Source organism: Colossoma macropomum, unplaced genomic scaffold (assembly GCF_904425465.1).
Source record: "Colossoma macropomum unplaced genomic scaffold, Colossoma_macropomum, whole genome shotgun sequence".
In the NCBI taxonomy this organism is placed as follows: domain Eukaryota; kingdom Metazoa; phylum Chordata; class Actinopteri; order Characiformes; family Serrasalmidae; genus Colossoma; species Colossoma macropomum.
Genome location: NW_023494785.1, coordinates 27,619,376 through 27,636,040, shown reverse-complemented (window position 1 = coordinate 27,636,040; position 16,665 = coordinate 27,619,376). Strand labels below are relative to the sequence as shown.

Sequence of the window (16,665 nt, the reverse complement as noted above, 5' to 3'; positions counted from 1 at the left end):
GGCCATCAGTTGGACAACAACAGCCTAACGGCATCCAACAACTGATAGTCCACTTAATGTGTCAGTGTCCTAATGGAGCTAATGGAAAAAAGAGAAGCTTATAGCTACAAATTAGCAAACCGCCTAAATCATCACATGAATGTCTCAAACAGCATCATACTTTGCTGTCTGTTTTTATAGATAACCATTTGGAACCATCAGAAACACTTAATGGTTTTTATGGGTTTTTCAGCAGCGTAAACAGATTGACTACTTCTGGGAAAAAGGAAAATTGTGTACATTTTATTTCTGGCCAAACCATCACTTTAAGCAGCCAATACACTTATCTAAGCACATGACACTTGATGAATTCCCAGATGGGTCTGACATAGCTCGACCTTTGCAACCCTGAAATTATGAATCTAAAAAGCCAATTTATTTGCTTCGCACATCCAGCCAGGGCTATGGCCTTGTCGTTCACGGCCCCTCTGCACTGATTACGGTGCTCTCTGGAGAGCAGAGAGGTCTATAAGGATGCCTGCCCCTCGTTTGTGGAGAACACAGGAGCAGACAGTGGAGGAATGAGGCGGGGAGCGTAGAGCAGAGAATGCAAATATCTGTCTGTGAAGAAGCAGTCTCAGAAGGAAGCAGGGAAAGATTGGTTTGGAGAGACAGTAGAGCTGACTTGTATGAGGCACTGACAAGTTTTTTTCCTGATCCCTTTCCTAGTATAATCCTGGAGTTAGAATATCTGTGAGGCGAGAACAGTCAGATGCGAGTAGCTTGGTAACCACGTAATGGAGATAAAATTACCAGCCCATTGTTATGAAACCAGTTATTATGAACTTGGTCAGAACTGTTGTTCAGAATTGCTCAGAATCATAGTGTTATTCGAGGTTGATGATGCATTATGTTATGTACTGTGATGGTATCTTAAGAAGAGGAAGAAGAAGAAGCAGCTGTAAGAGTCTGCTGATGTTGTGTTAAGGATACCTTTCCAAGTAGACAACACAGTACTTCAGTAAGTCGCTCTGCTAAATCCCTCAAAGCTGCATGTTAAAGTTAACGTTGTCTTACCTGATAGGGCGTTGCAAGTGTTGCCTGTTTTAGGATCCCCCTCCCCCTCAGGGTTGTCATTAAAGTTCACAGATGTGGCCTGGGCTTGAGAAAGCTCCAGTAGTGCAGTGGGTGGGCCTGGGCTTGTATGAAAAGGCTCCTCCCCTTCATCACCACTAGAGTGGGAGGAGATAGAACTCCGAGGCCCCTCCCAATCCGGTTTAAGTCCCTCATTCTGATTACTCGTAGCCTGTTTCCTGTTACGCCGCAAAGGTTTCTGGTTTTTCTTAATCTCGCCAGCATCTGCATCATCTGATACAGGACAAAGAAAATATTAGTTAACACTGAATCAAACTCAACACTATACAGCAATAACTTACACACAATATGTTAAATGTGCTGAAGTCAAATGCAAATATGCATACATGCATTGCTTTTTTATCCACTGCACTATCACTAACCACAACTGCAGTACTAAACAGATTTCCGGAGTCCAGTGAGCGATCAGAGAGAATGTGACAGTACCTTTTTCGGTTCGCCGCCTGAAGGACAGCTTTCTCTTGCGGAGTTTGTTGAAGCCAATACAGTCAGAGTCATCACTGCTTGGAGACCCAGGAATCATGTTAGTCTGCAGTGACAAGATAAATGCAGTTACAGTTACATTTCATCAAAATCAACAGCCACTGACAAAATTCACCAGGTAAAATGTATTTATCCAGACATCCTCAGATCCCTTTGTTTGGGCATGTCTATATGTCAATTTGTAGAGGATCGTGATCTCCAGAAAAGAACTCTGACTGTGCATGTTTATGCAGGGCCATTTCTAGACATAGGTGACATGGGCAGCTGCCTAGGCTACCATCAAGCAATTATCTTACTAAGGCACCTGTGTAAAATAACTAAATGCTATATTCATAGTGTTATAGTGACTTGTAGCATACTGAATTAAGTTTATATTTCTAAACAACAAACTTTTCACCCAGATTTAGATCACTTAAAGCTACACTATGTAAGATTTGGGGATTTGGAGATCTCTTCGGTGGAAATGTGTGATTGCATACAACGTGTGGAATTTTGTAATGATGGATAATGGATTAATCTGATGAATGCGAGTGCACTGAAAAAGTATTCAAAGAGAATTCAGTCAAAACTTGGTGAACAACCAAGTCTTCTGAGGATGTAAGGCTGCATTCGCAAGGATTTTTTGAAATCCATCAAAAAACACAGTTTACGGACACTTTACTGGTTTCATATTGCCGTGTTTGTGGGTGGACATTGATGTGAGCGGGAAACTCGGTAGCTAGTTTTAAGCAAACTGGTAGCTGTTGTACTGGACCTGTAGAGCTTGAATTTACACCTCTGGATGTGAGCTGACAGTAGTCATTCGTACCTCCTCGTACTGTCAGAGTATGCTCCTTCAAGCTCCTGTACCTATAGGCCATTAATACGTTGCTCTTGTTGAAATCAATGGTAAGATGTGTGGTTTTACTGTTTTTTTTGTAACACACAGTGCCCTTATGAACAAATGCATTACCTACTATTATAATAATATTTTTATTAGTATAATACTGACTTTGCATTTGAGACCTAAACATTTGAGATCATTCTTTTTGAGCCTGCGAGTGTGACATTAATACAGACAGACGTATGTCCATGACATGGTCTGGAAAATTTCCCTAAAATCATATTCGATGCCTCTGACAGAGCATGCACACCATATGTTAGTGTATTTTTCCCATGACTTAGAACTGCTACTTCTTTGAAGTTTAACAAAAAAAGAAAAAAGACGTGGTCACATGTTGGGTTGGAGATCCTTTAAATAGCATAGTATACTCACCTATCCAGACACCATTACACTACTGGGTAACAGTAATTTAAAACTGCTAGTTATGTAACCAAAAACACAATTTGAAAATGTCAGTATCTTAAAAATAATAATTTTCTTGTATAAACTCTCATGTGATACCCCCCTCTCAAACGCACAACATCCTTTGCAGCTCTGGACTTTCTTTGCATTTTTAGAATATACTAATCAAAAGGAAAACATATAATAAGTAATATTACATAACAAAGAACAGTGCAACTCAATAGTTTTAATAAACTATTTTACAAATTTGTACAAAAAGCTAAAACAAAAGAGGGTAAAATTTTGACTTGGGTGTTAAGGCCTCTACTGTAGGTACGTGTGATTTAAGGCAGTTTACGCTACATCTGTTGCCACGATAACACTGTCACAAACAAAAACTGTACTTTGTGAGAGGATTCTTTGATCCTGAGATAATATCAGTGATCATCATGCAACACTGGTCATCAGTGGGGAAATTAGTGCCTCTGTGATCAAAGTTCTGATGGTGTCAGACATTTTGGACCAAAACGTCAGAATGTGCCTGCTGCCATGACACTCTCTTTTTCAGAGAGTGAGAAAGAGTTAGGAGAATGTGGCTGTGGGTGAGTGCTACTCACATCTCTGAGGTTGAAGGTGATCTCTAGGTTGCTCCAGAAGTGGTCAGAGAACTCTGGATACATGTCCAGCACCTCCAGCAAGTCCTCTCTGTGGATCTTGTGCAGGTCGCAGTAGGTCAGTGCCCTTACGTCAGCATTGGACTTCCCCGGCCTGGCGTACAGATTGATGGGCTCACCAAATATATCATTCTTTCCTGTGGAAAACAAAGAAGAACATTCTCAAACCAGATGCATACATAAAGATATTAGGCCATTTCTATGTTGTTTTTCTTTTAAAGAAATAAAAGTATTTCTCCTGTTGTGAACTTGACTGATGTAAAATAAGAAGTGCAGTCTTGCCAACAGATGGCACTGTAGTAGACAAAATCACACACACATAGACACAAATCAATAAATAAGCACAGTATATCTTTCTACATAGCACTTTCTATTATCACATTTCCACACAGCTCCTAAATCTACTACACCTTAAAACCACAAACCCCAAAGAAAAAATATACAATGTCAGATAGATACAAATACAATAGTGATTTATTTCAGTACTAAAAGATTTCAAAGCAACTGTTCTGAAAAATACTGACACACCAATAAGAAATTTAAACTTATTTTATTTTTAATAGATGACAGTATGTCATACAGTATCAGAAAGCAGGTAGGCAAGTCTAAGTGAAATTAGTAAACTCCAAGTAGTTTCAGTAAATTTGAAGAACAATTTGGGGAAATATGTGCAAATTAGATTTTTAGCCAAAACACTGCTTTGAATTATACCAAAAATAGATAATGTACCCAAGATACTTTTGCTCAAAAAAGTTCTGGACTGTAAACAGAATTTACCTAAGATGGCCACCACCACGTCCCCTCGCAGTATCTCAATGGATCCACGGGAGATGAAGTAAAGGGCCGTGAGCACGTCACCTGCATGGACCAGAGTGTCGCCTGGTGGAGCGTGGGTGGTCTTGAATTTCATGGCCAGGGCACGCAGGCAGCCTTTGGTGCAGCCTTTAAAAGCTTTGCAGTTCTGGAGGAGTGTGCGATTCAGGTGCAGACAGATATCTGCCTGCAGACACTCAGGGAAACCTTTCAGCACCTGAGGAGAGAGAGAGAGAGAGAGAGAGAGAGAGAGAGAGAGAGAGAGAGAGAGAGAGAGAGACTGCATGTGAACACAGACGGGACAACAATGGACACTGCTTCTAGGTAAATTAGGTAAAACCTGCAGCCACTGACCATTTTCAATCCCAATATCCAGCCAACTAACAATGGTGCTAATTGACCATCGGTGAAAGACTAGTGGATGACTGACACAAACTGCACATAGAAAAAGATGAGCTATGCTTTCTAACTGTACCCCTACTTCAGGGGTGTCTAATGCCTTCCACAAAGGGCCAGTGTGGCTGTAGGTATGTGTGATCAGGTGAGATCCTGCTCATTTGGAATGAAAACCTGCAGCCACACTGGCCCTTTGTGGAAAAGACCGAAGACCATTGACCTACATGGTGTACCACCAAGGTAGCTGTCTAATAAAGAAAGTGTACGCAGTGTTAAACCATAGCAACTACATTGGTTTATGGTGGTTGCTTTTCATCGATGGGTGGGATGAGGGGGATGGTACATTGTGCAGCAACAGTCAGAAACTATAAACCTAAAAAAGTGCATTGATATGGTGCACATTTTTGATGGAATGGGTGGTGAATGTAGGTACAAGATAGGAGGACCTAATTAAGTGGAAAAAACTGGAAAAGTGTATTTAGAAAGAGTGCTTTTGTACACATGCTGCTTTACTGCTGATGGCTTGATAAAGTTCAGGCGAGAGACCTCTTCAGCAACCTACACCTCATTCTCAGATGATCAGTCAAAATCGGTCACGCTATCCTATTCCTGTCTAATGTCTCCCTCCTCATATAGCCCTCCTTCATCACAAAGTGTCTCTCTCCTTTCCTGGACATTAGCGTTTGCCATATTTCCTCATCACTTGCTAATGAGACACTGAATGAAGTGGGTGGAGTAGAGGACCCAATTTCAGCCAGAGCCATTCCAGTCATTAGAGCGCTCACTTTCCAGTACAAAACGCTCCACTGGTCCTTCACCACAACATAATGAGGAATATAATGAGTGAAGGTAACGGAGTGGAGCGGACACTGGATTTACCATTTGTTTTTCTTCTCCTTATGACTGTTATTAAACCACTCCATTTGGAAAAACTGTAACCACAGCTTTCAAATGAAATCCAGATCATTTTCTTTAATGCATGGGCTACTGAAAAACTGCTGTAACAAGTAGTTTTCTGGCAAAAAAGAAAACTTAGAGCACAAGCTATAAATATAGAGGAAAGTAATTCTAAGGTGAATTATTCATGTGATGGACTGACTGAATTCTTCAACTTTAAAATGTACGTAAAAACCAAGACACTGTTACATTAGCATGTGTTTTGTCAATGTCCTATCAAAACCTTGCATCTCTAACATGGGAACTTTAAAAGAGAAGGGAAAAAAGAGTCTTAACTTTAATAAACAATAATGTAACAAGATTTCTATTGGTCCATTCGTCATGAAATGTTCACATAATGTAAAAGACAGGGCTGCTGCCACTTTCAAATTGTGTAAAATAAATTTAAACAATGCAGTTAAAAGATTTTGATATGACAGTAAGAATTCATCTGCTTATCTTGCAGAACCAAAGGCTTAATAACACACATCTGTGAGTGACTTACAGCGTTCATGTCGATGCCGTTGGTGTAGGACCATGCGTGCTGGAAGTACTCCTCCAGTCTCTGTCTGAGCGGGTTGGGGATTTGATGGAAGCGAATGAACTCTCTCACGCGGAGCATCTGCGTGTGGTAGCGAGCCGTACCTGAGTACAGCCTCTGGATAATTGCTGACACATTCCCAAAGATGCTAGCATACATGAGGGCTGGAAAGAGAAACATAATGACTGTTAAGACCTTTTCACTGTATAGCTGAGCATATCATGATCATTTCATTCAATAACCTGAGTGACAATCACATTTTTAGTGATGTACTGGTTCCAATAGACCGGATCAGCATGGAAACTGACACTGACCTCATTAAATAGATCAGGTGTCATCTAGACATGACTGATCCACATTTGATTCTGTTTCTTAGTCACAGTTGTTATAAAACTGTAATTGAAGTGCATCATACAGTAGCATACTTTGTCATAAACTTAATTTATTTCTTGTCTTTTATAGTTAAACTGTGATGTGCAGTTACTGAAATCAAGGGTATTAATAGGGAGTTTGTTGCACAGTAACAGTTGCAGTAACAGACTCTACTCTTCTGGGAAGGCTTTACACTAGATGTTGGAACACTGTTGTGAGGATTTGATTGCATTCAGCCACAAGAGCATTAGTGAAGCCAGGTATTGATGTTGAATGATCAGTTCTGAGTCACAAAAGGCACTCCAAAAGCACTGGCTTGTGGTCTACGACTCCAGGGAACGCAGTTCCACTGCTCCACGGCCCAGTGCTGGGGGCCTTTATACTCAGCTAGCAGAAGCCTGGCACTGTGCATGGTGAGCTTAGGCTCATGTGCGACTGCTCCAGAGTGTCTCATTCTACTGACAATACTTCTGTGGAGATCACAGTCTCTCCCTGAATATAGATTTTAAAATGGCCTGAGTTCCTGAGTTCAGGTATTAGGAGAGAATAAGTGGGATCAGTATGTTCCTAATTTCTGTCTGTCAAATGCAAATATGTTGAGTAAACCTAATGGCTCAGGAGGCTTGTTATTTAAATTAGGTGCTTTAGTTAAAGTTGGTTGCAACAGGGACACTGAAAATATAAGCAAGTCTCTCTCATAATGAATGCAGCGCTTCACTTGTCAAATTATGTCCAAGTGTGAAAGTCTAAATAGCAGTCATGTTTTTAAGCCAAGAGATGAGAATCCTGTGCCTGAGGAAAAAGGCTACTGTGCAGTTCTATATATTTAAAATACTGAGCATATCTAAAGCCATGTAACCCTTAGTAATCTAGAGTTATTGCTGTCTTTTTGATAAACAATTTGTAATTACAAAATGAATTACTTACATAACTATTACATAATGAAATATACTTATATTGACTTGCATGCTTTAGTTATACATTATATATTGACTTTTTGCATTTATTTAGATTTTTCTTCCTTACACAAAACAATTTTTACATGAAAATGCAATAATAAAGCAATAAAGCACCATAGCAGCTACTCGAAGAAGTGGTCAAATGATGATGCTCTCTTGGTGCTGCAATGTTAGGAGAACGCACTACCAGTCAATACAAACATATTGATCTTTTTAAAGGAAAAAATATTCTGTGATAAGCAACATCAGCTAAACCTCTGTGATTATCAAATAATCTTTTAAGAATTTCAGACAGCTGGGAGTTAAACAATCTTCAGTTTTAGCATTACAATAGTTTCATCACATATTCCACTCCTTGGGATGTTTTACATATTAGGTTGACTGCATTTGGTTTACGAGATCAAGCTGATTCTCATCCTAAACTTAAGCCCTCTCATTAAAGTTCACTGAACAGCACCGACAGCAGATGTCCTGAGGTACTCTATGGCGGAAATTGCACTGCCGCAATGCAGGTGTGATAAATGTGGGAGTTAGCAGTAAGAGGATATTAGATTGCTTTGTTATTTATTAATTGTTCCTATCAAAGCTGACCAAAATGAACTAATAAATGTATTCATTAACAGGAACAAGAGGACACCCCATAGGCCCATTACAAAAATGAGCATTCTTGCAAATGACAGACTTGTATGTCATTTACTCTCCTACTGTGAGATACTATAATAATGATGCAGATGTCCTTGGTAAGCAGCATAGGTGCATGCACTTTAAGCAGACTGCACGCTACAAAATAAAAACAAGTAAGTAAACAAGTATGGACTCTTTTTTTGTGTACAGACGCCTCCTTTAAAAATGCAAAGAACAAATAAGAAACTTAGTTTATATAACGGACCAACCAAAGCAAAGGCTAGGGAATTGCCATATATTCATGGATTATGTAAGAATGTTCATTTGCTGTGACGTGGGCACCAGAATGGGTAATCAGAAGAGTCGGGACAATTCCCAGTGGGCCGGTTACCATGGGTTAACATCAGGCCCAGATCATCGAATGGGTTTTATGAGTGCATGCCCAGGGGTCTGAGCCACTAGGGAGCCCTGCGAGCAATGATGAGAAACTCTAAACAGCTGTTTTCACTCGGCGTGGGAATTTTACTATAGCGACACAGCGAACAAAATGCACTAAAAGCTAGTGATGTGAGCGACAACAGCAAGCCGCGCCATTTTTGATGGATGCCCCGTCGCTCTGCAATTCCACCTTAAAATGGATGAGAAGAAAGTCTGCCACGAAGTGGAGAAGAGAGGGATTTCCACAACCTTTCCAGTAAACAATCTAGAGTGAAACAGCCAGAGTGCTGGAAGTTAAGAGGCGGAAACCGTATTTTTTGATGTTAGCTAGATGACTAGTTACACTCTAAGAAAGAACAGTACTAAACTGTCACTGGGGTGGTACCCTTCATGTCACTGTGGTGGTACCTTCAAGGGTATGTCTTCAGTACCTTTATTTAAGGAACATGATTGTACCATATTCAATTACAATTATATATTTTTAAGTTGTATTGACTCTACCTACCCTTTCTTGTCTCAAGGCTTTTGGCCACATTGTTCTGTTTTAAAACATCAGGTTATGAAAAGGTACAAATATGTACATTTACAGAGAAACATTATTTAAGGTACACAGTTGGACCTTAAAACCACTGTTGTACCTTTGAGGGTACACTTAAACTGTATGTACCTTGGTGAATAAAAAAGGAACAGTACTTTTTTCTGACAGTGTAGGGTAGCTGAGTAAAGATAGTCCGTTAGCATAAGCATACGGGCACAGCAGTATAATGCTTTTTTAACTAGGTAATTTAGACTATTGATGTTAAATGTGGGGAATAAAATGTAACCCGTTACAAACTCTATTAAATACAAGCCACAAATCACAGCTGCACAGCTCTGTCAGTGAAGCAGCTCTCTTTTGAGAGGTCTGTGGTTTGTTTACATTTTGACGTTTGACGTTTCTGGTGTAGACAGCCTGCAGGCCTTCCAATGCAATGCAATACTACATTTGAACGCCAGTTTACTGTTAGGACACGGTGTGATTTTGTGTCAACACCGATCACAATCCTGATACTCTCTTCACCTTTACTCTCTTCACCTTTCCTAAATGTCTGTTTGTTTTTCTCCTCCAATCAATGCTTAGTAACCGGTATGTTATCCTTCATTATCTCATTCAAGCTTTCAGGTTTTTAGCTTTGAGCCAGCATCCCTGTGAATGTACCTTGCATATGAAGCTCCCACTATTCAAGGGATGTGCCTGAGGGATCTGTAAAAGTGAGACCCAAATCTTCAACAGAGTAGAAGATGCCCATTTCAAAAGCCAAATATAAAATGTCAACCATCTAATGTAAAACGTTGATTTGTCCTTGCTGGCAATGATCTGCATCATCAGAGGTAAGATATAAATGGAAACAAACAAACATTTCCACGTCTGCCACGGCTGTATGCTTTAGCTAGGCTGCTTGACAGTTCCAGTTTTAAGTTTGCTGCCTTTTTCCATCTTTATGCACATCTCAGCTGTCCAATTGTAGTTAATGTCATCTTTACTGGGATTAATATTTTGCATGTCAGAAAAACGGATGTATTCTTTATAGCAGAGGGTGTCAAACTCAACCACTAAAAGGGCCATAGCAAAAAATCTCAACAGCGATGGGGCCAGAGAACGCCTATGTTTTTAATGTAACCTTAAAAAACAATTTGCTATAATCTGAGCTGGCTGTTGTTTATTTAAAATACGCCAAAACATCATCAGCAAAATACAAGCACTTGTGGAAGACCTTGAAAAATATATACATAGTATGCTACCATCAAGGTGCTGCATAGTCCTTCTTTAACTTGCTATGATTTAATAACAAAATCAATGAACACCCAAAAAGGTAGCTAGGTAGGGGCCTGCCAAACATTTGTGCCCAGGTGCCTATAATTTGACAATCCAGGCCTGGTTTACATATATAAACCCACACACATAAACACAAGAATTTAAAGACAATCGATTAGTCTGCTACTTTCAACAATACTTACTAAGGAGGTAGTTTTCATACAAGAATCAAATGAACATGGACAAAAATGGCAACAAGCAAAAAAAACAAGGTGGCATAGAGAAGGCAAGAAAAAAGCACCAGAGGAGGATGCAGTAAAATGCATTAAAAATGGGATATATTTGAGTGGGTGAGCATTGACAAATGCTTACAGGAACTTAATTAGTTAGCATTAGATTAATTAGTTTAGAAGTTAATTATATTAAGTGTTGTGATTACAATAAAAATCTATTTTATTTAAGATTTTTCCAGTTCTGCAGTTTTCATTTTAGCACCAGCTGGACAGGTTGCCCATCTCATTATGGCAAATAAATGTCATTAAACATTTTTTGGAAAGAAATTCATGTGTGTGGCAGAGAAAACTGAGTGAGAGTTTAGGATTGGCTGGTCTGCATCACATAACTCCTGGTGTAAAACCCCGTTCCAGCCCTGAGTGAACAGACCACAGTGTACCAGGTCAGGTTTTAAGTTTGCTTTTGGTGTACATTTGAAAACAAATTGTACCATCATGGTTGAAGATTATGGTCACTGTGGTCAAAATGTATGTTCCTGTATGCTGTGTCTAAAGTATTTGAGTTCATATCAGTGATACTCACATCCAATAAGCATGACGCAGATGGAGAAAATCTTCTCCGAGTTGGTGTTGGGGGATACATTGCCGAATCCCACACTGGTCAAGCTGCTGAAGGTGAAATAGAGGGCTGTCACATACTTGTCCTTGATGGTGGGCCCTGAGCCAGGGGCTGAGTCATTGTATGGTTTCCCAAGCTGATCCCCCAGCGCGTGGAGCCAACCAATGTCACCACTGCGTTCTACGTTGCCAATGGCATACCAAATGCAGGCCAGCCAATGGGCGATGAGGGCGAAGGTGCACATGAGGAGGAAGAGCACAGCAGCTCCATATTCCGAATAGCGATCCAGCTTCCTCGCCACCCGCACCAGGCGCAGGAGGCGTGCCGTCTTGAGGAGGCCGATCAGAGTGGTTGTCTTGAAAGAGGAGAAGACAGAGAAATCCAAACTGAATAAAATACTCATGAGTAGATCAAAGGAGCCCAGTTTACGACAAACAACTATGAAACTGATTCAGGCCTTCATAGACTTCGCCAAGGTAATGGCAGTGATGTACATGAAAAAGTAGACTAGTTTATCATTCGAGATCATAATTTAATATTCAAACTGAAAATGTAATCATTACTACATGTGTTGTTAGAAATGTGTTCTTTCTTATGCTAATGCAGAAAGAAGCCAAGCGGCTAGTGTTACTGCTGGAAAGCTGAATATCACATCTGTATTTATTAGCCTCTACTAGTGGCTGCCAGCTGTTTTAATTTCTTTATTTCTGTGGGAGCATTTCCAGAGGTAGCATGATATGATGAGCATTTAAACATTCAAATGGTTCTTTGAGTTCTATATACAAACAATACCTTTACTAAAGAAACTATGAAGAACACCCTTTTTAAGGGTGTAGTTTAAGCCGGATTGCCTTTAAGTGCACATGTTGCTTAACTCTGTCATTGCAGCCCATCAACTGTTCCTGTAATTGGCACAGAAAATTAAGATGCACCATATCATTAAAACTCTTAAGCTCTCACAGCTTGCTCTGATCTGACCGTAATTTCTGATTCTATTATTATGATTAAAGCCCAATCTGGATGCTTCTTGTTTGGACTTTGGAAGCTGCTGTAGTCACGTAGTCATGTTTTTCCCAGATATCAGCACTGTCATTATGTGTTAGGAGTTGATTTTGATCTACGCTTTCGTTCATGGTAAATGTGTTTTATTGATGTGAAGACTGAGTAGTTTGGAGTTAAATATAATTTATTTCCATGCTCAATAGACTTTTACAATAAGGGTTTAGGTAGAGCTGCTAGTCTTATTTTACACCTGCTACTACAATGGCCCACTTTTCTTCATAATAGCCTAAACACCTACTAACTGCTAACCACTAACTGCCTATTATGTTCACACACAGACATACTGTAGTACACTGTCGGCAAGAGAATGGAAATAAATTAATTAAATCACTTCAGGAAGATGACGCTGAGAAAGAGTAGAGGAATAGAGAGCTTTGCCCTGCATAGCTAGGGTGTGTTGGGCGATGCACTAGGAGTCATAAATAGTCTCTCTGTTTCTTCCTGAGCTGACAGAGAGCTGTGTTCATTCCTAGCGATTACACTCATCTCACGAAGGCCACTACATCAATAAAACAAATAAATAACAAAGTGATTAGACCTCTGGCATGTAGCCTTGTTCCACCCCTCAGGGCATGAATGAGTGGAGTGTTGGAGTTGAAATTCCTCCCTCACAGCTGACTAGACTATTTAAGCACAAAGATAAAAAAGAACAAATCTTCCATTATTGGTTCTACTGTTTCCAGTCATAGTCTAACAGGCTACTATCTGTACAGGACATGGTTTTATTGCTAATAACGTTTTTTGCCCATGCTTATCATAAACAAACAATTGTGCCTTTAAAAAGTTAATGCAACAAGTCCAAGCCATTTTGGACCATTTCTATTGGTCAATCCATCATGTAATCTTGAGACAATACAAAGGGATACTCTGTAATTCAAATTATGCAAAAAAAAGTAAAAAATGACAAAAATGGAGATTCAAGGTTTTTGTGCAAATTGGCATCATAAAAGAATTTAAATTGCTTCTATTGATGCAAAGTGAGAAAACATGCCAAAATGTGAAATAAAGTGAAATTAAATTTATACAGTTTTCCCCTAACCTCAGCCAAGTCAGTCAAGGCACAGAGCCACAAGGCTAATGTACCTAACAAGCAGGAGTGAAAAGAGTACTGAAAATGCCTTTGTAAGTACTGTTACCGTGTGATAATTTGCTTACGTACAAGTTAAAGTATTAGTAATAAAAATTACTCAAGTAAGAGTAAAAAAGTTACACTGGCCAATGACTTGAATAATGGTTACTTTTTTGTATATCTGCAAAAACAACCTGAAAAAGTTGACTTGGCTACTCAATAGAAATAATCTATACAGACGAAACATGACATTATCTAAACATCTCACACAGGTAAACACAAAGGAAGTGAGAGAGAAAGACACAGAGAGAGAGTTAGACAGACTTCTGTGATGAACTGACCGAATAAAGTCTCTAATGAACTTTTGTCTGTAAGGTGAGATGGAAGAGTAAACGTATCTTTTGTAAATGCATTTTAAGGTAAGTGAAAGTCTAAACGTGGTAACTGTACAGTTTTTCTACAATTAGACCGAACGTTGATCTGAATGTTGCAGCACAACCTTTTTAGTTTTGTTTGAGCGAAGCCCTGATTTCTCTGATAGCTCTTTATTAATGTGAGGTGAGCTCTGATTGGTCTGTGTACAGCATGCATGTGACAAATGAACTTCATACTCCACCCTCAGTCGGATCAGATTAGGCCAGTAAGCTTTAAAAACCAAAGCGCAACAACATTCTTCTTCATAGTTTGAGGGGAACCTGTATCATACTAGATTTCCCATATCACAGTCACATATGGCCATTTATCTCCTAAATGGCGACAAAACCATGTTTTAAATGGGTAAACCATAGGCTATGGGTTGACACCAGTTAATTAAAGTACCCAGCTGACAGGCACTTGTTATGAAATTTACACAACATTGAGTTTAATAAATAGATACTTATGTAGAAACACATAAAAATAAGAAGAACATAGTAAACAATAACTGGGCAGCTGCTTCAAATTAGCTCACATCAGCAGCACCAAGCATACTGAAGCCTGAATTTTGTCTGCACCTTTTTCTAGTTTTATAGATAACAGTATGTCTTAGAGTATCAGACACCACAGGCACTTTGCACAGTGCTAATTGGTGGGTTTTAAGCTTCACTTATTAGCTTCATTAACCTCATACCAGCAATGCTAAAATAAAGAAGGAAACTTTGGACACCAAACTTTGGCTGGTCAAGTACATTTGGGTTAAGAGGAATATTGTGTATATCTTTCTTTTTCATCACTTTAAAGCAGCAGCAATATCCCATGATTCTCCTGGCCTTGACCTTGGCACTCACCTCCTCGCCATTGCGGTAGATGAGTAAGTCAAAGGGGATGGCAGCCACCATGTCAATGAGGAACCAGCCTTTGAAGTAGTGCACAGCAATGCGCAGCGGGTGGCTCACCACCTCGTCGTTGGCATTGACGTAGGTGGTGCGGAAGTTGATGAGGATGTCGATGATGAACATGATGTCCACGATGAGGTCAACCACACTGAGCGGGCTGCAGTAACCACAGCTTGACACTGAGATCTCTTCCTCGTCGTTCAGTAGGAAGGCGGCCGAGTAGGGCGTGAGGATGGCCGTGTAGATGACCAGCAGAAGGATCAACCAGTCCCACACAGCTTTGAAAGGGCTATAGTGCAGCACAGTCCATTTGTGGATGCGGGGGGCCTGGAGCTTATATTCAGGGAGGACATCAGCGCCTAACGACAACACCTGGACAGAGAAAGAAGAGAAGAATGTTACTTTTGAGATCACAGGGGTTTCTAAAGTAAAGTGCCCAACATCATTCCAAAATGATTCTAGTTGTCTTGGAAAGCCATCTACAAAGAAGTGAAGATACTACAATGTTGGCCTTGGGCCCTCACATGGGGAACCCACAAAGACTGTCAGCTGGTAATTTCCTTCATAAAATCAACCTCCTCAATAAAATGAGTCACACAGACTAAATTATGCAAATTACAACACCACATAATGGGCATCTTTTGCACCTTTATTTTGGTGTGTGCCTAATGTCAACACCTGAAGAGATGGAGAAAAGAACAGTTTGTTACTTTACATTTGAAAATACAGGGATTTATGAGGAAGCTCTCCATGGCCTGGTGCTCAACATCATTCCAAAATAATTACAGCTGTCTTGGCCCTCTATTTACATTAGTTGTTAGTCATGCCTTCATAAATTCATAAAACAGCATCCCAACAGCAGAATTCATACAGACTAAAATAGGGTTGTGCAATATCTTGTTTGTTAAGCATTATCATGATATTGGAATATTGTGGGTCTAAACATATCACATCAAATCCCATCAAGGGTTCAACAACATGTTTTCATAAGTGGTGTCAAAATTAACATATTTTGAACATGTTAATGCAATGAATTATTAATGCCATTAAGTTTTTTTAACATTGTTATTGCATTTTTGTAGTTTGACCCTTAGGACTATGTGTCCACCCTGAAGGTCAACTGCTTGTGCACTGTATGTTGCTGTGACTCCATGACTATAGTATTCTTATTCAAATACAGCTGTTAAATAGCAAATGTAATAACAAGACACAGAAGCTCTCTTCTTCAAACCAAAGTTATTTCCAGCTACTGCACTGTCATTTGTTTATCGTAAGTAAGCAAAAGGCACCACTAATGTCAGAAATGCCAGTAATATCAATAATGTTAGCACTGGAGGACACTTTTGGGAGACTATGCGGGACAGTGATCATTGGAGACCTAACTAACTATCAACAGGAAAGTGGAAAGCTCCAGATCCCCTCAGGGGCCTCCACTATAACAAGAACCCATGAACTGTTCTAACAAGAACAAGAGCTAGAAGCTACAATCACTGAGGAGTTGGAAGTAGTCAAAGACGCTATATTTCAATGTAAGTTAATGTAAAGAATTTTATCATTAAAATGGTATTTTGTCAATATTGTGCAGCCCTTGTTTGAAATATACAGTGCTGATGGAGTATATATAATCTATTGGTTGGCACTTAACAACAACATTTGAAGAGATGTACTGTACTTTTAAGATCACTTTTGATGTTGGAAGGTCTCCAAGGCAAGGTGCCCAACATCATTCCAACATAATTAAAAGTGTCAGGGAAATCCATCTACACTAGTCTTTAAAGGAACTATACGCATGGTCTTCTTACTTAAAGTTTTTAAGTGCTAATTTCCTTTATAGTCCTCCTGATACCACAACTCACACAGTCTGAAATATACACAGCGCCAGGGTTTATTTTGCACACTCTATTGGCCTAAATTTGCCTGAGGACCAAATAGTCTTGCAG

At 39.6% G+C, this 16,665-nt stretch overlaps 1 protein-coding gene across 1 annotated transcript in view; it reads right to left on the bottom strand.

Annotated features, from left to right (window-relative positions):
- kcnh2b (potassium voltage-gated channel, subfamily H (eag-related), member 2b) overlaps positions 1 to 16,665 on the bottom strand; it is a 273,542-nt gene that overhangs the window by 3,776 nt on the left and 253,101 nt on the right. The window contains exons 6-12 of the mRNA XM_036589362.1: positions 14,678 to 15,097; positions 11,246 to 11,636; positions 6,206 to 6,405; positions 4,333 to 4,585; positions 3,499 to 3,692; positions 1,561 to 1,663; positions 1,057 to 1,347 (exon numbers count right to left, since the gene is read on the bottom strand). Of these exons, the coding sequence (XP_036445255.1) occupies positions 1,057 to 1,347; positions 1,561 to 1,663; positions 3,499 to 3,692; positions 4,333 to 4,585; positions 6,206 to 6,405; positions 11,246 to 11,636; positions 14,678 to 15,097 (1,852 nt within the window). The remainder of the gene's footprint in view (positions 1 to 1,056; positions 1,348 to 1,560; positions 1,664 to 3,498; positions 3,693 to 4,332; positions 4,586 to 6,205; positions 6,406 to 11,245; positions 11,637 to 14,677; positions 15,098 to 16,665) is intronic.